The sequence below is a fragment of the Patagioenas fasciata genome, chromosome 22 (assembly GCF_037038585.1).
Source record: "Patagioenas fasciata isolate bPatFas1 chromosome 22, bPatFas1.hap1, whole genome shotgun sequence".
Taxonomy (NCBI): domain Eukaryota; kingdom Metazoa; phylum Chordata; class Aves; order Columbiformes; family Columbidae; genus Patagioenas; species Patagioenas fasciata.
In genome coordinates, this window is record NC_092541.1 from 3,117,107 (window position 1) to 3,137,827 (window position 20,721).

A 20,721-nucleotide genomic window follows, 5' to 3' on the forward strand; every position below is an offset into this window, starting at 1 on the left:
CTGAAATGAGCTGGCGGGTGCAGGTGCATGTGTGTAAAGGTGCATTGATAGTGTTTGCATCATTGAATCGCCGGTTGGTACACGTGGGATGTGCTGCCACCTCCTCTGAACTTTCTCATTTTGCCCAGAAGAGCTGGTTTCAGAGCCACACTGTTGATGTACCTCCTCAAAACATCTGTCTACACAAAGCACCACAGCTCGCTTCTGTTTCCTTTTTCCCCTCAACGAGACTTTTTCCACCCAAAAAGCCCCCAACTCGTTATTTCTCCACCCCGGGAGACCCCCGCTGCAGTAGGGGGCGCGCTGCTCCTCAGTGGGACGCTCTAGCCTGCGATGAGGCGGTTCCATTACGAGACTCTATGGTGGCCGGGGGGAGTTTGCGCCGGCAGTGGGAGGGGGGGAAGCGGGGGAGGTGCCGCTCTGGCCGGCCATCGGTGGTGGAGGCGGGCGGCGGGGGCCGCTCTGGCCGACGGACTCGCTGGTGCGGAGTCCCGGAAGCGGCGTTCCCCGGAATGGCGGAGAGTCCGGCGGCCGAGGAGGCCCCGGCCCCGGCCGCGGTGCTGGCGGCCCCGGGCAGCGGCTCGGCCAGCCCGCCCGCCGGCGGCACGGCCAGCCCCGGCGTCTTCATCCCGGCCGAGCTGTGGGCGGCGGCGGGTTTCGGCGCTGCGACACCGAGCGGCGGCGGCGGCGGCGGCGGCCCGGGGAGCGGCGGGGCCCCTATCGCGGCGGCGGCGGCGGCCGCGGGGGCCGCGCTCCTCACGCATTCGGCCTTCTGGGACCCCACGGTCAGCGGCGACTGGGACAGCGAGCGGCCCAGCGCGGCCTGTCTGCTGCGGATCAAGCGGTGAGAGCGGCCGGGCCGGGCCCGCCGGGACCCGGGGCTACTGGGGCGGGAGCGGCGGGGACGGGACCCCGCGGCGGTCACTGGCCCCTGGGCCTTGCCTGCGGGCCTGGAGACCCGGACTGGGGCCTGGGGACAGGCCCTGGGGGGCCGCGGGGGTTCTTGGAGACACAGCCCGGTCCCCATGGTGCCCCCAGCGCCCCCTTGCCCGGGGTTTTGGGGAGGACGGGTCTCCCCTGCCCCGCAGCCATGGACGCCCATCCCACCATCAGGTTGTGGTTGGGGTCGTGTCCAGCTGAGCTCCTCAGCTCCAGTCCTGCCCGCAGGGTCGCTGGTGGCTCCTCGGAGACGCTGCCAGACGGAGAGAACAGGATTCTCAGTCCCTCCTGACAGCCACATTCAGGTGTTTGTCCTAAACCTGCCCACAGCGATGCTCCTCCAAAGCGCTGCCGCTCCAGATCCTTAAAGCATCATCTGGTGCACCCCTGTGTGGCGACAGCCTTTGCTATAACGAGCAATATGGTCTGGCGTTGTTAGAAACGCTGGTGCTGCTCCAACAAGTCCTTCCTCTTCCTTCGGAGCAGGAATCACTGCCTGCCAGGCTCTTGCTCATCCTTGCTTTGGATCTTCTGGAATCTCTTCCCAAGATGGCACCAGATATTTGGGTGCTTTTCAGCCCAAAGCACAAAGCTTACAGTGGCAGCAAGGCTGTGTGCTCCAGTGCCCCCGTGCTCGTGCTTGCCCCAAAACTTCCCTGAGCTGCCATTGCTTCCCAAGCGGGGAGGTAAAGGTGGAGCTGGTCCTGGAGCTCGGCACAGCTCGGGTCGCGGGAGGGGGTTTGGTGATTGAAGGCAGTGGGTGACATTTGGTTCATCTGTAAACTGCACGGAGTTGTAGGTGACTTGTTCCTGTTCAGTTCATTGAGGCCACGTTCCTAAGGAAACATCGTGGTCAAGTTGTGTGTGTGTGTGTGTGTATGTGCATCCCAACTACTTGTGAACCCTCAAGCCCAAACCTGTCAGAGCAGTAACCTTCTCAGAGGCAGCTGAGTCCCGGTATGTGTGGGGAAAAGAAGCCCCTGCGTGTACGAAAGGGATCCCATCAACGGCCTGCGTGTGAAGAGGGAAACCACGGGGTGGGAAAGTCTTGAAACAATGAACTTTGCCCACGAGGACTTTTAAATGCTGCCACAGGGGGAGTTTACAGCTAAAGCTTTACGTGCTGGAGATGGTAAGAGACAAGGCAGCTGGTAGTCACGGTGCGCTGGGCCTGATGTCTCTCATATCAATCCATTGAATGCTGCTTGTGCTCCTGGAATGCCTCATTTATTTTGGGGACAAGCTGTAAGAGCTCAGCCAGGAAACAGAGGCAAAAGAAGAACGTCCAGCTCTTCATGAGTTGCACATTTCTGTCTTAAAAGTCTGTCCCTTTGCATCTAGAAGGTTCTGTGCCTTGAGGGCTGAGGAGGGAGATCCCAACTAATTCCTGTTTCCTTTGTTCAGGGATATCATGTCCATTTACAAGGAACCACCCCCAGGAATGTTCGTTGTGCCTGATCCCCACGACATGACCAAGGTAAGCGGTCTGGACCTGGTTCAACTTCCTGCGTCTCCGTGTGTTGCTGGTGACGGCTGCTGAGAGTGTTTGCCCAAACAGAGCGTTTATTCCCGTAGTGGTTTGAGAGGAGTCAGGGTGAGCCTTGCAAGAGCATAACGAGGCTCCCGTTTTGGCTGTGCCGTTGAGCCGGGCTGCGTTTAACACGGGAGGCTATCGGAAAGCGAGATGCTGTCACAGGGCTCTGAGCAGCTTCCCCAGACGCTTTAGCATCCCTGTGACCCGGTGGGGGCTGGTCCAGCTCCTTTCGCCCTATGGATGTTTGAAAACCACCAACAGAGCAGCTTGGAGAGGAAAGAGCCCCTAGGAAAGCTGTTGGCCATGGAGGCTCCTCAGGGAAGCTGGGAATGAGAGGCGTCCATTAGTGACAAGCAGTGCTGGGGTGTCTGTGATCCCCCTGCAGCACCCAGAGCTGTGGAATCATGGGCTGGCAGCAGTGGGAAGTGTCCCTGTCCCCGCACCTGCTCCCTGTCTGGCTGCAGAGAGGCTGCCAGGCTCCCCCACCCCCTGACAACCATGGGATCCCCCAGACACCCCAGGGAAGCCGCTGCCTCCCGTGTGGCTGTGGGGTTTGGAGGGAGCATAACTGGGGGTCTCGGCTGCGGCGCGGGCTCCTGGAAACGCCACAGCGCCCTATGGTGGGAGTGGGGGTTTGGGATGACAGCCTGGGGGCTTTGATCCAAATCCCAGGGAATGGTGAACGGGGGCTGCCTGCATCCCCTGGGGGTACAAGCTCCCTTAGCAGCCCAAGGGAGCAGATTTCCTCCTGTACAATTGGGATCCTTGAGGGCAATTAGCATGGAGAGAATAGGGTCTTAATTTTGGATCTTGGCAGAGGAAATGGAGCGATTGATTTTAATAAGACCAAATCAGCGCAAGACCACAAAACTGAGGAATGCTCTAGTTTTGGCAGAAATTCTGGATTTTTGCCTTCTAAAATTAGATTTTTTTCATATTTGATATTTTCTTGAAAGCGGAGCTTACCAGCTGAGCTGTGATTCAGTCTGCTTGGGGCTGTGCAGAGTTGGATGGGAGGCAGCTGCTACGGCCTCCATCCAAACCCTGTGCTGGGAACGCGCTCTGCACGTCGTGGGGACCGAGGGGCGCAGCGGGGACCAAGGGGCACAGCGAGGGGGTCGGCGTGGGCTGCACACGGTGGGTGCTGGTGGGAGATGCCGCTGTGGGCGGGGGTTTCTGGGGCCAGAGGGTTTGTGGAGGTTTGCAGGGCGCTGCACAGCCTGGCAGCGGGTGCACAAGACGGGCTTTTGTTTTGCAGATTCATGCATTGATCACAGGCCCATTTGACACGCCTTATGAAGGGGGTTTCTTCTTGTTCCTGTTTCGCTGTCCTCCAGATTATCCCATCCACCCTCCGCGGGTCAAACTGATGACAACAGGAAATAACACAGTGAGGTTTAACCCCAACTTCTACCGCAATGGGAAAGTCTGCCTGAGTATTCTGGGGTAAGAGGAGACTTTGGCTGTTCTGTTGGGGAGCCAGGAGGCGACTGCAGGCTGGGTTGTGCCTTGTGCCCCGATCCTGCCCCACACACATGCTTGGATGTGCCTTTATGCTGCTGTGAAGTCGTGTACAGAATCAGGGTCATAGAGCAGCACAAATGAGAGTCAAACTCGTCTTTAAAAGCACCTGAGGATGGAGCAGGGGAAGCACGAAGCCCAGCGGCCACTGCTGCGTCTCCCGCTTCCCCCCGCAAAGCCCGAGCGCTGCGTTTCTTCCGCTTTTGCGCTTTGCAGCTTGATCCTCAATATTGTTTGAATGTAGGCTTTTGTGGTTTTAATTTCCTCTCTCCATGTGGGTTTAAAAATAAATTAAAAAAATTAAAAGCCGCTAATAACTTCCTTGAGAGCCATTTGACTGCTCTGGGTTTCCACCCACACGTCAGACGTGGGGCCGAGCGGTGGCTGTAACGATTCACAAGCGCTGCTCCCTCGCCGCCTGCTCAAACAGGCTCTGCTGCTGCAAACCCTCCTTATTTACCTGCTGGATTTTTAACCGCCTGAAGCCGTGTCGCTCTGGCAATTGTAGCCCTGGAGCTGAATTATTGAAGAGCAAACAAAGAGCCTCAGCAGAACTGAGAAGCACGGGGGGAGCGTGAGCGGCAGGATTTAGGGAGAGCGTATGTGGGTCAGCGCAGCCGCGTTCAGCTCGCGGGGGACAGGCCTGTGTGAGCTGGGATGTGAAGGGCAAGTGGCAGAACAGCGTTTTCTGCGGCTGCTGTTGTGTGGAGAGGTTTTTGCTACTCCCTGTGTGTAGAACGGGCACCTCGTCCCTCCAGCAGAGCTCCTGTCGGTGCTTTTGGGGGCAATCCCGGTGCGGAGAGTCAGCATCGCATGGCTTGTCTGAGGCTTGAAAATCAGGTTTCAGTTCCTAAGGAGCTATTGGTTTTGACCTGTGGCAGGTCCTGCTGGTGGCTCGTGTTGCCCTGGGCCGCTGTGCGAGATGACAGCCCATAGCTTAAAGTGCCCATAAAACACTCAGAAATGGCGCTTTTCCTCAGCTCTGCGTGATGCCCTGTGCGTCGTAGCAGTGACGTTCACCAGCCTCTCGTCTTGGTCAAGAGTTGAGAGAATAAACTGCTTTCACCCTGAAAACTCTCTGGGTGCCCGGTGTTTTCTGTGTCCATAGCAGCGGTTTCTGTTCTGTCGCGTTTCCGTAGGGCAGAGATGTGGTTTCACGAGTGTTCCGACCTTTGGCGGCTGGAGGGATGGTGCTCACTGAGCCAGTCCTGCGCTGTTAACCGATGCTTCTCTGTTTTAATGCCTCAGCACCTGGACTGGGCCTGCGTGGAGCCCCGCACAGAGCATCTCCTCAGTCCTCATCTCCATCCAGTCTCTGATGACCGAGAACCCCTATCACAACGAGCCGGGCTTTGAGCAGGTGAGAGCCTGAGGTCCCTGCACACCTCACTGCTGGTGGCAGGTCCCGTTCTGGAGACCAGGACAAAAGCAGGTTGTGGTGCTTGGCTCCTCCTGCCTTGCTCTGCCCCTTGGCAGAGTGCGGGGGGATGTATGGGCAGCTCTGCCCCGGGGCTGCTGGGCTCCCGGTGCACGAGCTAACGGAACAAATGACGTTCGAGAAGGTGCTGTGAGGGGTTGGCTCTTCACTGCTCTGCTACATGGCTCCTGATATGGCCTTTCTTGGGACATGCTGTCATGCAGGGAGCAAACTGCTCAGGTTTTCGTGGTCTCCAGCATCTTGGAGCGAGGTGCGTTTCTGTGCTGACTTACCAGCTGACCCATCTCCACAGCTGTGCAGTCCGAGGCTCTGGAGACACGAAACATCGTGCTAGCTTTGCCTTGGCAGCAGCAATTAGCTCAGCACGCACTGAACAGACGAATCTGCGGTGGGTTCAGTGCAATTCACCGGGGCCAGGAGACAAAAAACCATTCCCACCGCACGGACTCACTGCCCCAAATTCTGTTTCCAGGAGAGGCACCCGGGGGACAGCAAGAACTACAACGAGTGCATTCGGCACGAGACCATCCGCGTAGCGGTGTGTGACATGCTGGAAGGGAAGTGTCCCTGTCCCGAGCCGTTACGGTATGGAAAGGCGGCATGGAGAGAGCATACATGGGTGTAGGAGGCAGAATAAACTCTGGCTGCCCTTCCTGAAGTCCCGAGAGCTGCTCCAGGGGCCAGTGGGTCTTTAACTCTTCCTGGTCCAGCCAAGAGTTGTTTTGTTCCCTTGGAACGGCCGGCGGCATCCGTGCACTAAGGGCTGAGTTAATGTGCGACGGCCACAACCTCCAACTGCTGCTGGAGTATAAATGTGCCTCGTGTTCTGGGGTAAACCATCTCTCAGGAGGGGAGCAGAGCTCTCGTGGCAACGCTCAGAAGCTCTGCAGCCGTGGCGATGCTGCCGTCGGTTTCGCTGTGTCCTGCACCCAGTTACCGGCGGGGGACACACAGTGTTGTGTCCACACTGGCCACACGAACCAGAGCTCAGTGGGAGGGGGTGACCCCGAGTGATGTCGCTGTTGTTTGGTGGTGACCGTTTGCTCTCTCATTGCGTTCAGGGGCGTCATGGAGAAATCCTTCATGGAATACTATGACTTCTACGAAGGGGTGTGTAAAGAGAGACTTTATCTCCAAGGACAGACAATGCAGGTGGGTGGCAGACGATTTTCTTGTTGATAACTCGCTGCTTTAGGTACAGGTGTGTGATCAATGACAAACAACAACGTGCAGCACCTGGAGGTACATGGGGTGGATCTGGATCTTTCTGTGAACTGTATATTCCAACTTTGAAGCGTGAAACGGAGACATTCCTGTGGAAAAAACCCAACCTTCCCCAAGTCTGGAGGCTGCACACGGTGTTTTCAAGGCTATGAGAGTCCCCGAGCGCCACAGCAGCGTTTCCTGCTGCCACACGGGTAGAGTTTCTCATTTGCTGAGGTTCCGGGTGGGAACTTTGCCCTGACGCTCCTTGTTCTGGCAGATGAGACCGAAAGTGGCCGAGTCGGGAGCTGCTGGGGAGGCCGGGCTGGAGGAGCAGTGACAACAGGGCAGGCTGGACGCAGGAGCCGGGTTCTGCGCTGCACAGAACAGATTGCTGAGCTGTTTGCATCTGAACAGACGCATCTTCCTCCCTCATCAGCCACCTCTGTCTGACTCATTGAGAAATTCCACTGCCGAGAAAAGATGGAGGTGGTTGATTTAATGATCTTGTGTATCCGAGCCCTTTTTTCCTGTTAGTGCCATCCAGAAATGCAAAGCACTCCCAAAGCAGGAGGGCTGATGTGTAGAGTGAGAAATTCCCACCAGGAAGGTCTGCCATGACAGGGGAAAATTTAGGGGCCTCTCCATCATAAGATCGGATTTAACCCTTAATGCTTTGATCATTTGTTGCCCAATTGCTACACGGCTTTCTTCATTCTGCCTCTTGCCAGGTGGATAACGGTCTATATTGATGGCCTTACCTCTGGTTTTCTTCCAGGATCCCTTTGGTGAAAAACGAGGCCACTTTGACTATCTGTCCCTCCTGGTGCGTTTGCAAGGAATCCGGCAGAAGGTGCAAGAGAAACACCAGCAGGAGACGACAGAAATAGACTCTGAGAGCAGCTCCTCTGAGACAGAGACGGACACGCAAGGTTGCTCCAAAGCCTAGAGCTGCGCTGCCCGCGGGATGTTCTGTCTTCACCCTCTCACGCACCCCGGACAGACTCAACCCAACCAGGGCCAGGGCGGAGAGAACTGTGGGATGTTCTGTCTCCTCGTGCTGCTCTGGTGAATAACGCTGAGCGAGACTTCACGTGAGACAAAGCCGAGCTTGTGGCAGGCTACTCTTCAAAGGTACTGACTACCCTAGAAAGCCGGAGCATGTGGCATCAGGTTATTTTTTTGGGAAACACCTACACTGGTTGGTTTTTTTTCTTCTTTTTTTTTTTCCCTCCATTTGATTAAAGAATGAGATCTCGACTGCAAATCCTCTTGACAGCTTTTCTGTTGCTAGACAGCGAGCCCTTCCCTGGGGCCGCGCAAGGAGCTGCGGGAGCCTGCGATGAGCCCAGGCTGCGATGGCGCCCACGCAGAGCCTTTTTGTGCGGGTGGGGAGAGCCAGGGCCTCGCTGCTCCGGGGAGCCCACCCAGCCCATGTCGTTCTTCTAGACGCTGTTCTAGACAGACCAAAGATCGGGAGCAGTGCTGGAGTCTGGGCTCCTCTCCGAAAGCTTTCCTGGAGCCTTTGTCCACTGAGACTCCAGGTGCAAAATGGTGGATGAAAAGTGGAAACTGCAAGAATCCCTGAATGCAGTGCAGGTGTGTTTGTCCTGGCCTTGTGGGGAAAGGAGGGCGAGCAAATCATTGATCACAGATGGGGTAGCACTTAAAAATAAGTCTAGTTTAAGTATTATATTTTTAAGGTGTTGATTCGAGTTTAGCATTCTGGAAAGATTTTGTTCTGGCTGCTCTGAACGGAGCTGTTTTGTTGCCTCGACTGAAGTGCTCTTTGCTTGCCACCCGGGCAGTGGAGTATTTGATGTTCCTCCCTCCTGCCGCCCTGATCCACCAGAATGAAGCGCTAGAACAGGGGCGATTCTAGTGAAGGAAGCCAGTTTGTGGGTGCAGTTCTGCAGAGCCGTGCGCCTCGGTACCCACAAATTCCTTTGCCAAACTTGGCCGAGTGAAACGTGTAACACCCGAGTGCTTTGACCGATTCACGCCGCAGCTTTTTGCGGGGAGCGAAGAGGCGGCTGCGGGTGCCGCCGCACCCAGGACGTGTTCGGTGTAACCCGGGTGGAGGCGAAACACCCGGTTTCCCCATGTAAAGGAGCCTGGTGAAGACTCAATGGAGCAGCAGAATGTTTGTTGATAAAGAGCTTAATCTATATATTTTTTTTTCAGTTATTTTTATGGGAGCTTCAATAGCACAGAGTTGCACATTGTCCCAGGCCCTCTCCCAGTTTCTGTGACACCTTCCCACCAGCTCGGCCCCATTTCCGACTTTCGATGGCGGGAGAATTCCCAACGCGGTCACCTTGGTTCTGACAACAGTGCAGGCCGGAGGGGCCGAAAGCCCCGCTGTGTGTGGGACAGGACGGCAATGCCCCCACGGCTCCGAAGGACCTTCAGTCTCTGAGATTCCCACCTGTCTCGCAGAACCCCGGAGCCTGCGCTGCTGCGGCCACGGCGCTGAAACCTGCAGACATTTCTGAATTGTGAAGGTGCCACTTAACTTGGGAACCTTTCTTCCCTTTAGTGAGCAAACGCCCCTGGGTCTGTCATTGGCTTTAGACTTAAACTCTGTCTTCCCTCAAGGGAAAGCTGAACTTACGTAGGACTCACTCACCATCTATACACCAGATGAGAGGGAATAAAGCGGGTTTCACCCTGACACGAGGTCTGGGGGGGACAGTGGGGTCTCCTGAGAAGCCATGAACTGTGTGCTGTGTCACCGCCTCTCTAATCCCATTGTAAATGTCACATTTGTCACCGTTCGGTAGCGTTGCGGGTGGAGCTGTGACGCCGCTGCCTGCAGGCGGAGCTGGTTCTGAAATGTGTCTGTGATGCATGTGGCGTTACCATCCAGCGACCCGACGGAACAAGAAAATGCCTTATTGTGGACACTATTCACATCACGCGCATGTGGCTGTAACCGAATTAGTTCTCTAGCTCTGGTGTCGTCTGTCCTGCCATTTCCGAATGTTTCCATTTCAAAGTGACAATCCTCCAATGACTGCTCTAGGCAGAGATGTTTTAGCGAGAGATTTTTAGACCTAATTGAGTTGAAAATATATGCACAAGAGTCACTCTAAGATACCTTGTTTATATACTATTGTACATAAGATCTTTTCTTTTTTTTTTTCTTTTTGTGCAATAAAGTTTGTTTTGGCAGAATCCAGCCTGTGCTGCTCCTTAGTGGAACAACGACTCGCTCAGAGCAGAGAGGACAACAGGACAGTTTCTCAGTGTCGCTGCTGCTGCCACAGCTGCAGCCCCAGATAGTGCAATTGCAAGAGCAGCTCAGGTCGTTTGCCTCTTGCTGGGACAAGGTCATTAGTTGTTTGTAATGGTAAGTGGCATTTCCACCCACAACAGAGAAAATTCAGAGCCAAGCGAGTACGAATCAGTCCTATTAAACCTTCCAAGCTAGACACTTTTTACAAAACATTTATTTCAAGTCTGCTGTCCCTGTTGCAGCTGATACCTCGCAGGCAGGGCTGTAGGAGTACAGAGCAGTCACGGAATCGCCTCCTTGGCCTCCTCCGGAGTGATTTCCTGGGCGTACAGCTCCGTGAAGAGCGCAGGCAGCCAGTACTGAGCTTCTCCCTCTGCCTGCGTGTCCAGCCAGGCCATTCCCTCCTTCAGCAGGTGTTCCTGCACAAACAGAGCGGAAACCGTGAGCAAAACCTAATGGCTGGGAAGCCGTTCACAACACAGGCCTGAGCCCACCTTCACTCCAGGGCAAGGGAGGGCATAGAGGTTGGGCTGCAATAATTTTTAGTGTGTCCACAGCCCCCGGTCTCCCAGCTGGCGCAGGATCCCCCGCGCTGCTGCGCTAACGCAGCCCCTGAACTCGCTGCACACAAGCGACCCTCGTACGTACCAGCACTTGCTTTGCACGTTCCGTCTCCCACTTCAGGCTGGACCTGATCTCACTGACCGTTACGTAGCCCTTTTTCTGAAACGAGAGGAAAAATACCGTGTGCTTATAGGTGAGACTTAAGTCCATAGTTTAGAAGAGTGTGGACAGTTTTGCCTTCAGGTCTGGCCTAATCACAGCTCCCCGTCACAGAAGCAATAAGGTTCTTTCAAGGTGGTTGTACTTTAAAACCTCCTGGCTCGGTACCTCTGCCAGCTGCAGGACGACAGTGTGATCCATGTTCAGTTCGGCGGGCACAGACTGGATCAGGTACGTTCCCCCGACAGGGATGATCCCAAAGCCACTCCCTAAGACCTTCAGTTTCTTGATGGCCCGCAGGAGATCGTCCCTGCGGAGCAGAGGGACACGTATCAGGCTGTCAAGCGGGAGCCGCTCCCCAGCCGCACGCTGTGCTCTGCAATGAGGGACACTTGACGTGCAGAAGCTACGAGCAGGAGCAGCTCCTTGGAGCTTGCTGTGGTTTCAGGTAATCAACAGCTGAACAAGTGTTGATAGCGCAATTTAGAATTAGTTTGTGTGTCTGTGCCCCCTTCGGAAGTGCAGACCTATGCTAGAGACACACTTGTAGCACCTAAGCTGCAAGTGCTTAACTTGTAAGATTCACCCCCAATTAGCAGTGAGCTGTGTCCTGACACCCGCTCCTGCAGGACGCGTCTCAGCCCCTTCCCCACAGCTCCGGAGACCGCGGCAGCGAGTTGGGTTTGCGGGGAACCCATTGTCTCCAGCTCAAGGCAACAGCCCTTTGTGCCTCAGGGCTCCCAGAGCACAGCGCTGCTTTCTGCAACGTCATTAGTTGTGGGTTAATTGTGGATCACGTGTACGTGGCTCCATTGCTGGAGGTCACATTTGGAGCCCAGTCAGCCCTTTTCTTCCCCAAATGCCACTCGATTCCCTGTCCCAGACAGACACTCACTGGCTGACGTCCTGAGCAAACTTCCCCCGGCCCTTCAGCACCTGCTGGTGAAGTTCTTCCAGCATTATCAGCCCTAGGAGTGGACAAAAGGGGACAGCGAAGCGTCACTGCACAGCAACATCACTCCAGCTGCACCTAAGGTCCTTTGTGCGTTTGCCACCGGGGAGTAGCTGTAACCTTGTACAAACAGAACGAGCTTTTGGGGGCAATAAAGACAAAACTGCCATCTCAGTATTTTGTGAAATCTACTACAGAACGTTCCACTGAGCGACACGACTCGTTCTTCCCTGGGAACGCTGCCCTCCTGTTTGCTGCAGCCCCTGGAAATCAGCCTGGGGAGTCCTCACCTCCGTTCCTGTGCTTCAGAGCCAGGCAAACCTCAACAATCTGAACCCCCAGCTCGTAGTAAAAGTCTCCAACTCCGAGCATCTCTGACCAGAATCCTTTCCCAGCTGTGAAGAGAGAAAGGGGAAAGTGAGCGGGCCTGAAGAGCTGCTGGTGCGAAGCCGTGAGGAGACTCCGATCTGTCAAACAAGTCTCCGGTTTGGCTAACTTCGCCTGTTCCCCCGCCCCGCTTTCAGTAAATAACACCCAGAGGGACATCACACCGATCCACAAGCCCCAAGAATCGAAACAGCACCAGCTCTGCCCGGGGAAGCTGCAGCTGACGAAGCCGCGGTCGTTAACCCGGCGCCTGCTCCTCACATGCCAAGGGATCCACGCCGATGGTCGCGCACATGTCCTGGAACTGCACCCGGAACGCGGGGTTTTTACGGATCTCCTGCTTGTGTTTGCTGGCAAATTCTTCTAAGTTGGTCTTAAACATGTCCAGCTGCTTGGACATCTGGAAGAGAATCGCAGAGAGGTGTTTGTGTCTCAGGGCTTATTTAACGCTGATTTTCCATAGGGAAAGGCACTAAGAGAGCAGAGTCCTCAGGAAGCGCTCGGGCAGCAAACGCCGCAGCGCCGTCCCCAGCGCTCGGGGCCGACACCCGGGACACGGCGGAGGGGAAACGCGCCCGGGTTTGGTGCGGGGCTCCCCCGCACCGCTCACCCACCTGTGCCAGCTGGTCCTCGGCCAGGACCGTGCCGCGCTCCTTGTACTTGGCCTGCGGGGGAAAACACGGGGCTGGCGCCGGTACCGCGGGAGGAGGGAGCTGCTCCCCGGGAGCTCGGGGCTCCCCCCACCCGAGCTCGGTGGGGTCCGGCACGCTCCCACGGGCCCGGTACATCCCAGTTCCCACCCCCCGGGTCCCGGTGCCCCCATCACCTCCGCGAGTTTCTTCTTGGCGATGGCGCCCGCGCCCACTCCCCGCCGGTGCATCCCGGCGCCACCGCCCGGCGCGGTCCGCTGACGTCATCACCCCGCGCCGGGCGGCGCTGACGCACAGGGGGTGGTTCCGCCCCCCCCGCGTGACGGGGACACCCGGGTCACCCCCGGGGGACACCGGGGACGATGGGGGTGGGGGCGAGGCTCTGCGGGGGTCGGGTCCTCTCTGGGGGGTCAGGAGGGAGCGGGGTCTCAGGGCTCCTCTGAGCCAGGGTTGTGTCCCCCAGCCCAGGCTGGACCCCCCCCAAACCAGGACCCCGTCTCCCAGCCCAGGCTGGACATCCCCAAACCAGGACCCCGTCCCCCAGCCCAGGCTGGACCCCCCCAAACCAGGACCCCGTCTCCCAGCCCAGGCTGGACATCCCCAAACCAGGACCCCGTTCCCCCAGCCCAGGCTGGACCCCCCCCAAACCAGGACCCTATCCCCCAGCCCAGGCTGGACCCCCTTCCAAACCAGGACTCCCAAGCCAGGACCCCCCGGCCGATGCCAACATCTGTTTTTAAGCCACCACCCAGTGTTGGGTCCCAAACTCCCAAAACCCCCCAAACCGGGATAACTCGGGCGGTGGGTTCACTGACTCCCCCGTGGCTCCTGTGAGCCTGGTGTGCAAGGACACTTTGGTTTTAGAGATTTACTGATACCTTACAGTTCATCCCGAAATCACGACTCCGAGTCTGATTTCAGCTTCAAACTAAACTTTATTTATACAGCAAAGCAGACGCTGTGCGCCGAGCAGGGAATGTCAGACCGTCCTCCGCGGCGTCTGAGGTGACGGGAGCTCCGGGGGTCACACGGTCCTGCCAGAGCAGAGGGGACAAAGCCATCAGTCCCTGCGGTGCTGCGCTGAGCGCTCTACATCTGGTTCTTGCAGCAAACAGGTCAGTTCTTCCATTCTCTGCCCCCCGGCACCCGCAGACCCGTTTGGACAGCAAGGCGGGGGCCAAGGTTGGGATCTCATCGTAAGTATCTTCAACTTTGGCAAAAAAATCAGCAACTGGTGAGAGGCAAGAGGTGCAAAGAAGCGTTTCTCCACAGGACAGGCTGCAGACGAGCTCAGCAGTCACTTGTGTTCTCTGGCTGCTCAGCTCACCGACCAAACCGTGTGGAATTGTCCAGAGCGCAGAGCTGCCTCTTATTTCCAACCTACATTTATTCATGGCCAGTTCATCCCTGTCTGTGCTTCTGCCAACTTCTGCCATGAGCATGAGCAGCTCTTTTCTCGCTCTGTTTTGTTACAGATGGTGACTTTTCTCTCAGCCTGAGCACTGGATGGGCTCGCCCTTCCCTTGAGCCTCCCTGGGGCCCTTCCCTGCACCTTTTGCATCCCAGTTTCTTGTGTTTCTCTCCAAACGCCTTTCACAGCAGTGTGCAACGCACAGAAAATGTATTTCCTGTCGATGGTTTGGTGAACACCTCCTTCTCTCATTAAAGAGGAGAAAAGGATTTACTGACCTCCCTTCTCCAGACAGTAAGTTTTTGAAATGTGTCTTCCCCCACCTGTGTTGTAGGAATGGTCTCAAGATGCTTGTGCAGAACCAACCTCTGGGCAGAGCTCTTAACTCTGCAGCCCGGTCCAGCCGCACTGCACGGGAACTCCCGGTGGTCACCTCAGAAATGCTGAACTCATGGGCTGAGCACCACAGCGAGTGCGGCTGGGGACAGGGAAGGATCTGGGGACGCTTGTGACAATGGGACAGGTGGATCAGCCACTCACATGTCTCTGCAGAGACCAGTCGACATCAGCCACGTCAGAAACTCGGGGGTCAAAATGTCCTTCAGACCTTCCAAGCCCTCCAGAGAAGTAAAACTGCAAGAAATGGGCCGTAAACTCCCAATGAAAGTCTTTGTTTCCAAGAAGGACTTTCCCCTGCAAGTCGCATTTTTATTTGTAATTAATGGAAACACTGGAAAACCTTTTAATCAAGCTGATTAATCTCCAGCATCAGAAGTTTCCCTTCCCTCCCCAGCACAGGCTGGATGGATGTGTCAAGAGCAATTCGGGGCGCTGGCTTTTAATGAGCCCGTTCTGGCTTTCGCAAAGGCAAAAATGACCCCAATTGTCTATATTTTTGAAATTAGTATTTTGTGAGAAATTTCAAGGTTAGAGAGGCTTCTTTTGGCCCTTTTCTTCTCCTCCCTCATGAGACAGGATTGCACAATGTGAAGATTTCCTTTCGAATTAAAATCCACTCATGTTCCCGTGCGACATGGTTACCATCTCGACCCACCCCAAAATTTTCCTGCCAGTGTTGAACCCTCGGGGGCCTCGTCCCTCCCCAAACCCCCATTCCCCTCACCTGGGGTTCTCCCGGGCCCTCAGCAGCCAGGGGAGCAGATCTTTGTGCTCCTGGGTGCCCAGGTCCCACCTCTGCCCGTTCGCCGCCACCACTTGCGGCTCCGCTTCTCTCTTGTAGGGCTCGATGATGTTGCTGGAAAAGCCAAACGGGGTGAGCTCAGGGCAGGTGCCGCCAGATGGAGCCAAAATGCAGCTTTTCCACCTAAAACCGGCTCCCCCACCTCGCCCCATCCAGCAGCCCGAGGAGAAGGCGCTTTGGCCGGGGACAGGGATGGTCGTGCCCTGAGCCGACAGACCAGAAACGTTGCTGGGACTTAGAAAATAGAAAGAAAAGAAAACCCGACTCTGCCGACAGCTCCGAGCGCCCCACGTCGCACGCTTACTCGCTTTTCTTCTCCCGCCTGGCCAGCAACCACTCCACGAAGTTCTTCTTCAGCATGGTGTCCATAGTGCGGCTGTAGTCACTGGCCAGGGTGGCCTCTGAGTAGCGTCTGTGCACTGGTCTGGCACTGGGAGCACTGGTGAGAGCACAGAGAGGGTGCAAAGGGTCTCAGGGCTGATCTGTTTTTAGCACTAACAGATATTCCTGGGTGTAGCTGGAAATTTTGCGGCGGCAAAGAGGGAAAGTTTTTGTTCTACGCCTGTTCTGTGGTCAGGTTTTCAGAAGCTTCCAGATACTGGGTGCCCACCAGCCTCATTCGTGGGAGATGGTTGAATCTTGTTGCTAGTTCTGAGTCAACCTCCTCCTCTGGTTGGGTTCCAACCGGTCCCTCCCAACTACACCGTGAAATCTGGGGAGTTCCTGGCTCTGCCTCAAAGGCTCCAGGCTTTGGGTTGATATCTCCCGTATCACCTGCTCATCTCCGCACGCCTGGCTGCCTCTCTTATCCGAGATCCACCCCAGGACTCGTGTTCTCACCCACTTACCGAGACACCAATGGAAAACGTCAATTTGCCTCTGGCAGGGAGCTGGAAAAGACTCAAAATCCACCGTGAGCTTTCCAAAACACTTACCCCGAGACGTTGTCTTCCATCAGAACGAAGCCCAGAGAAGCGAGGAGCAGAGACAGGACTTTGACAGACAGCATGTTCTTGGCCAGTTTCTCTGTCCCAAGGCGAAGGACGGTGCAGATGTCTGGCCGCTGTGGCACAGGGGACAGGGGTGACCCGTGGTGGTTGGGCACGTGTCGATGCTTGTAACCGCGTTTCCTCGGCTGCGCGGAGCAGCCGGCTCCGACCCGCAAACCTCCCCGTTAAATCACTCGTTCAATGCCAATGCTCTTTCCCACCCTGGTGGTTTTAACGTCGGCTCCCTGCACTCTTATTGTAAAGAACTCATTGTGGGGCACGCGCTTTGTCCTCCTGGGTTTACGAGCTGACCCTGGGGGTGCCTCATTGTGCCTGGAGGGTGGGCTCAGTCCCAGCCTGATGGGACCAGGGCTGGATCGAGCAGTTCAGCCACATCCACGTGTCCCACACTGAGATTTGGGATCCTGAGCCGATTTCTGGGAGCTGTTCTGTCAGGACAGATGGTGCCTGACAGGGACTGGAGCCACAGGCAGGAATATCAGTTATGAAATAACCCATGGACAGTGATGGATTCCAAGATTTATTGGTTTCAAGCTGTTCCTGGTCCTCATGTCCAGAGCTCAGCCCAACAGCCCTCGGACATCTTAGCTCTTTTAATTACTATTCCAGCCCTGCAAACTCTGTACAAAAATGTGTTTGATCACAGCTCACAGGCAGATTTTGCCGTCCCTCACCTCAGTCTTCATTAGAGCTGTTTGCAAAGGAGCTGCTGCCAACAGGGGCGACACGGGAACAAAACCAAAGGAGCAGCTCCAGATTGGGTATCCCCCCCTTCAGAAACATCCTCACACCGTGGCAGAGCTTCACTCCTGAGTTACCGGTACCCTCACAACACCCCAGTTATTGTTTAAGAAAGAGCGAGAATTTGGAAATTAGGATGTTGCTTGCAATTGTGGCATTTGGTATTTCTGGAAAATTGTGACATCTTTTACAAGCATTGTCAGCCCTCCCTGTTACGTGAGAAAGATACTGAACATGATCTCAGATGCCCCAAGTTCTGAGCGCTCTCAAAAGCAAAGGTGTAACACTCAACACTGGCAAAAGCCCCCAAATATGAAGCGCTAAAGCAATAAAAGACAAATAGTGTTAACAGTGGAAGTGAATTCCATTGTATAGAAAGATGAGGAATATTTTAAATGAGAACAGAGGATAATGATTAAATAACAGAGGTTTTCCCTCCTATTTGCTTTTCATTTCATATATTGGTGGTATAACTGCAGCAATGACGATGGATCTGAAAGCGGCCACGTTATGCAAGAATATTGCTCTACTTCAGGTATTTAGGAGAGGAAATGCATTGTAGCCTTAATTTTAAGGAAGGGCAGCGCTCCTCTACAGAATCCACCCGAACAGGGAGGAAGAGCAGCCCAAAGCTGGGCAGGAAACAGCAAATCCTGCAGCACTTTGGGAAGAGCTCAGCCCAGGGTGGTCCTGCTCTGTTGGGGCTCCTGCCTGACGCTCACACTTGTTCACCCCACTGTTATCTTAGGAGAATATAACCTTATATTAAAGAAGTAGTTCAAAAGAGAGAGTGCCATAGAGCTTCTTACCTTCCTCCTCTCTGCTGCCCCGAGGGCTCCAGCAGGTTCTGCTGCTGGGGGGACCTGTGGGGCTTTTGTAGCGTTGGCTCTGCAGGACCAAACCCTCTGCTGGGCGTAAACAGGAATCAAACCCCTCATCAGGGCAATTCAAACCCACTTAGAGCTGCTTCATTAGGTCCATTGACCTGCGGAGCAGGAAAATAACCTTTTAAAATATGTTTACATTAATGGCAATTAAACATCGCTATATCACAAAATCAAGAATGAACACGAGTAATACATATGGCGCTGGTCTAAACCTTAATTCCACCTCTTCCATGGTAAAAACTGCCTTAATTTCCATCTTTTCTTTTGCCAAGTGTGAGCGCTGATCTTAGAGAGATCCAGGCTGCTCCCTTCTCATGGGTGACATAACTTTGCTAAAATCAGTAGCTCCCATCATTGTTATTATTGTCACTATCAAATCTGGGCATCCCAGCTGTGGTCTGCAAGCCCTTGTGCAAACCCCAAGTACGGAGAACAGCGTCTGTCACCAAAAATGGACGTTCTAAGAGGAGAAGGCTTGGGATGGAGAGTTTCCAAGGGGAAACGAGTAGGAGCAGGGGAGGCAGAATCAGTTAATGAGCAGGAGTGGTGGCATCACAGCCACTCATGGGGTGAGGGCAGCAGCTGCACCCAAGCCCTGTTTGGGCTGGTTTTGTCCCGGGAGGGTGACGGAGCAATGGAGCAGCTCCTGGGGGGTGATGGAGCAGCTCCTGGGGTGTGCTGGAGCACTGAAGCGGTTCCTGTGGCTCTGCAGCTGCTGGGGACATGGGGTCAGCAGGGCCATCACCTCCCGCTGCCCTTGCACAGCTGGATCCAGGAGAGCAGATGTTCTGCAGATGTTCATTGTGCCACCAAAGCACCAGGGGTGAATCCGCTTCCCACTGGCTCTGCTGCGACTGTCCCGGTAAGAGATTTTCCCCGTGTCCGACCTGCCCCGTGCCCCCTGGGTCTGTTCAGGGACCATTACCATGTGTGTTCCCGTTGCTTTAGGGTCCCTGTCCCCTCCAGCTGCCACCTGCGGAAGCAGCAGAGCAGGATTATGTCTGTGCCAGCCTAACCCGGAGCTGAGCTCTGTTCACGTTGTTCCTGAGGTGATGCAGAGCACGGTCCTGTCCGGTCCCTGGTTCCCCTGAGCAGCCGGAGCTTCTGCTGGAGTTTGTCCAAGTTACAACCTTCCCCTTGGCTCTGCTGCCAGTTTTGTAGAGTTGAGCTGAGCTGTGGAGCCCAAACATCAGGGACCTGCGTGTGCGTGTGTCTGTTCTCCCACGTTTGTGCTGACTCAGCCACATCAGCGATTGTGTGGGGAAGAAGTGGGATTTTGGGTGATGGGGCTGAGCAAGAAGCAGCCCACGGTGGGTTCACGGCGACAATGGCAAGAAATGCCGGTGGTTTGGTGCGGGAGAGGGTTTCGCGGCAACATGAGGAGCTTTGTGTCTCCAGGTAAAAACTATCCATTTTGTAGGTTATTTCTAAAAGGTGTGGGTTTTGTGCTCTCTGAGCAGCGCTGCAGGGACAAAGTGTCAGACACAGGCTGGTTCCAGCCCCCAAGTGCAGAACCGGTCATTCCGCAGCTCCCAGCACAACCAACCCCGCCAGCGAAAGCTGTTGCATCTCTATTGCATTAAGCTAAAGGCTCATAAGGACATTATTAGTGGAGACGAAGAGTGCAGTGCTATTAGGGAGTAATTACGACTTTCACAGAAGCTGTTTAACACGTGGCTTCGTCCTTTCGCTGGCAGCACACGCGTGCCAGGGTCTCCAAAAGCTGCTCGCCCATGCAGGAACGTTGTTCCTGCTGCAATAAATGAGGCTCTATAGTAGTTACAAGTAGCCAATTTACACTCCTAGCACAGTTGCTAATCAATAAAATGCAATAGTTTATTCTGGTGTCTTTATTATATGTATTCTGGGTACTTCACTCCCAGCCAACTCAGATATCTTGTTTCTCCAAAGTGCAACCTATTTGTTTTCCTCTCATTAAGTGCCTCTGTAGGACGTAAAGTTAATAGAGTGAAATAGATATCGAGCAATATTAAATGTTGACCCAGGGTTCGCAGTTACGGTTATTTCAGGGCATCTGCTCGTGAAGCGGTTTGGACAGCAGCATCGCTCTAGAATTTCTCACGACAACGAACCCCCCCGTGAGCAGAAGTTCCTTCTGCAGACACCGGGCTGTGTCTGCGTTTGTGAGACCCACCGAGCGATGCCTGGAACACAGCACCTCTGCCAGCCCGCTCGGGGCCCTGTGTCCACATCTGCTTCCCCCAGGGTAACGAGGTTTAATTAACGATGCAAACCTCAGCTCATCGCAGCCTCGCTGCGTTGTCTGTGCTCTGCTGCTCACACCAGTCACTCCACAAGCTCCGGCCGGGTCCCAGTGTGGGACAGAGGACACTTCAGCCTCCGGGTCACCCCGCGGGGGCATTTCTGTCCCTGCCCATCCAGCAGCAGAGTGGGGGCTGCCCCGTCCATCCCCCTGCGCTCGGGAGCCACCTCGGCTCTTCTCTGCAGAGCCGGCTCCAGAAGTCGGGATTTCAGGAAGATCGCAGCTGTGGTACCAAAACCATCCTGCTCTAAGACACCAGAACCTGTCAAGGGCAACTTCAGTCACAAAGCGTTTCGAGTATTGGATGTCCCTGTAATAATGGAAAATAGGGCTTGAGGTGACCTTAAGAGGTCACTGGTTCCCTCCCCAGCTCCCAGGCAGCCTCAGCTCTGCTTCGGTCACTTGGAATGAACGAGTCTGATCCATTCCCAAAAATTTTCAGGAACTGAAGTGCTGCGAACTTCCCAAGAAAGTTCTTACTGTTTAGTTCTAACATCTCCCCTTCCATGGCACAAGTGGCACTTCCATTTGTTCCCAGGTGATGTGGGAAGCAGGATGTCCCCGTTCCCTCTGGAGCGGTGTCCTCCCTGAAATCACAGGCA

The 20,721-nt window shown here is 55.1% G+C and overlaps 3 protein-coding genes across 3 annotated transcripts; 1 reads left to right on the forward strand and 2 right to left on the reverse strand.

Moving 5' to 3' along the window:
• Positions 1-448: 448 nt before the first annotated feature.
• On the forward strand, positions 449-9,816 carry UBE2Z (ubiquitin conjugating enzyme E2 Z). Its single transcript, XM_065856389.2, has 7 exons — positions 449-844; positions 2,344-2,416; positions 3,732-3,919; positions 5,243-5,354; positions 5,905-6,017; positions 6,494-6,584; positions 7,414-9,816. The coding sequence occupies exons 1-7, from the start codon at positions 513-515 to the stop codon at positions 7,582-7,584; spliced, it is 1,080 nt and encodes a 359-aa protein (XP_065712461.1). The 5' UTR covers positions 449-512; the 3' UTR covers positions 7,585-9,816.
• A 253-nt stretch (positions 9,817-10,069) lies between these two features.
• SNF8 (SNF8 subunit of ESCRT-II) lies at positions 10,070-12,871 on the reverse strand. Its single transcript, XM_065856260.2, has 8 exons — positions 12,762-12,871; positions 12,550-12,600; positions 12,197-12,335; positions 11,839-11,943; positions 11,492-11,564; positions 10,765-10,906; positions 10,522-10,596; positions 10,070-10,292 (listed from the first exon to the last, which is right to left on the reverse strand). The coding sequence occupies exons 1-8, from the start codon at positions 12,813-12,815 to the stop codon at positions 10,155-10,157; spliced, it is 777 nt and encodes a 258-aa protein (XP_065712332.1). The 5' UTR covers positions 12,816-12,871; the 3' UTR covers positions 10,070-10,154.
• Positions 12,872-14,532: 1,661 nt separating this feature from the next.
• GIP (gastric inhibitory polypeptide) lies at positions 14,533-16,377 on the reverse strand. Its single transcript, XM_065855881.2, has 4 exons — positions 16,133-16,377; positions 15,502-15,636; positions 15,120-15,251; positions 14,533-14,629 (listed from the first exon to the last, which is right to left on the reverse strand). The coding sequence occupies exons 1-4, from the start codon at positions 16,204-16,206 to the stop codon at positions 14,533-14,535; spliced, it is 438 nt and encodes a 145-aa protein (XP_065711953.2). The 5' UTR covers positions 16,207-16,377.
• Positions 16,378-20,721: the final 4,344 nt, after the last annotated feature.

Bases quoted from the DNA above. Each gene is read 5' to 3' on its own strand.
- UBE2Z (XM_065856389.2), top strand. From the start codon at position 513: ATGGCGGAGAGTCCGGCGGCCGAGGAGGCCCCGGCCCCGGCCGCGGTG. The intron at 2,417-3,731 runs GTAAGCGGTCTG...TTTGTTTTGCAG, and splicing joins ATCCCCACGACATGACCAAG to ATTCATGCATTGATCACAGG. The intron at 3,920-5,242 runs GTAAGAGGAGAC...TTAATGCCTCAG, and splicing joins GTCTGCCTGAGTATTCTGGG to CACCTGGACTGGGCCTGCGT.
- SNF8 (XM_065856260.2), bottom strand. From the start codon at position 12,815: ATGCACCGGCGGGGAGTGGGCGCGGGCGCCATCGCCAAGAAGAAACTC. The intron at 11,565-11,838 runs GTGAGGACTCCC...GTCCACTCCTAG, and splicing joins TCTGAAGCACAGGAACGGAG to GGCTGATAATGCTGGAAGAA. The intron at 10,293-10,521 runs GTACGTACGAGG...CTGTTTGTGCAG, and splicing joins AACGTGCAAAGCAAGTGCTG to GAACACCTGCTGAAGGAGGG.
- GIP (XM_065855881.2), bottom strand. From the start codon at position 16,206: ATGCTGTCTGTCAAAGTCCTGTCTCTGCTCCTCGCTTCTCTGGGCTTC. The intron at 15,252-15,501 runs GTAAGCGTGCGA...TGGCTTTTCCAG, and splicing joins AGGCGGGAGAAGAAAAGCGA to CAACATCATCGAGCCCTACA. The intron at 14,630-15,119 runs GTGAGGGGAATG...CATTTCTTGCAG, and splicing joins AGGGCCCGGGAGAACCCCAG to TTTTACTTCTCTGGAGGGCT.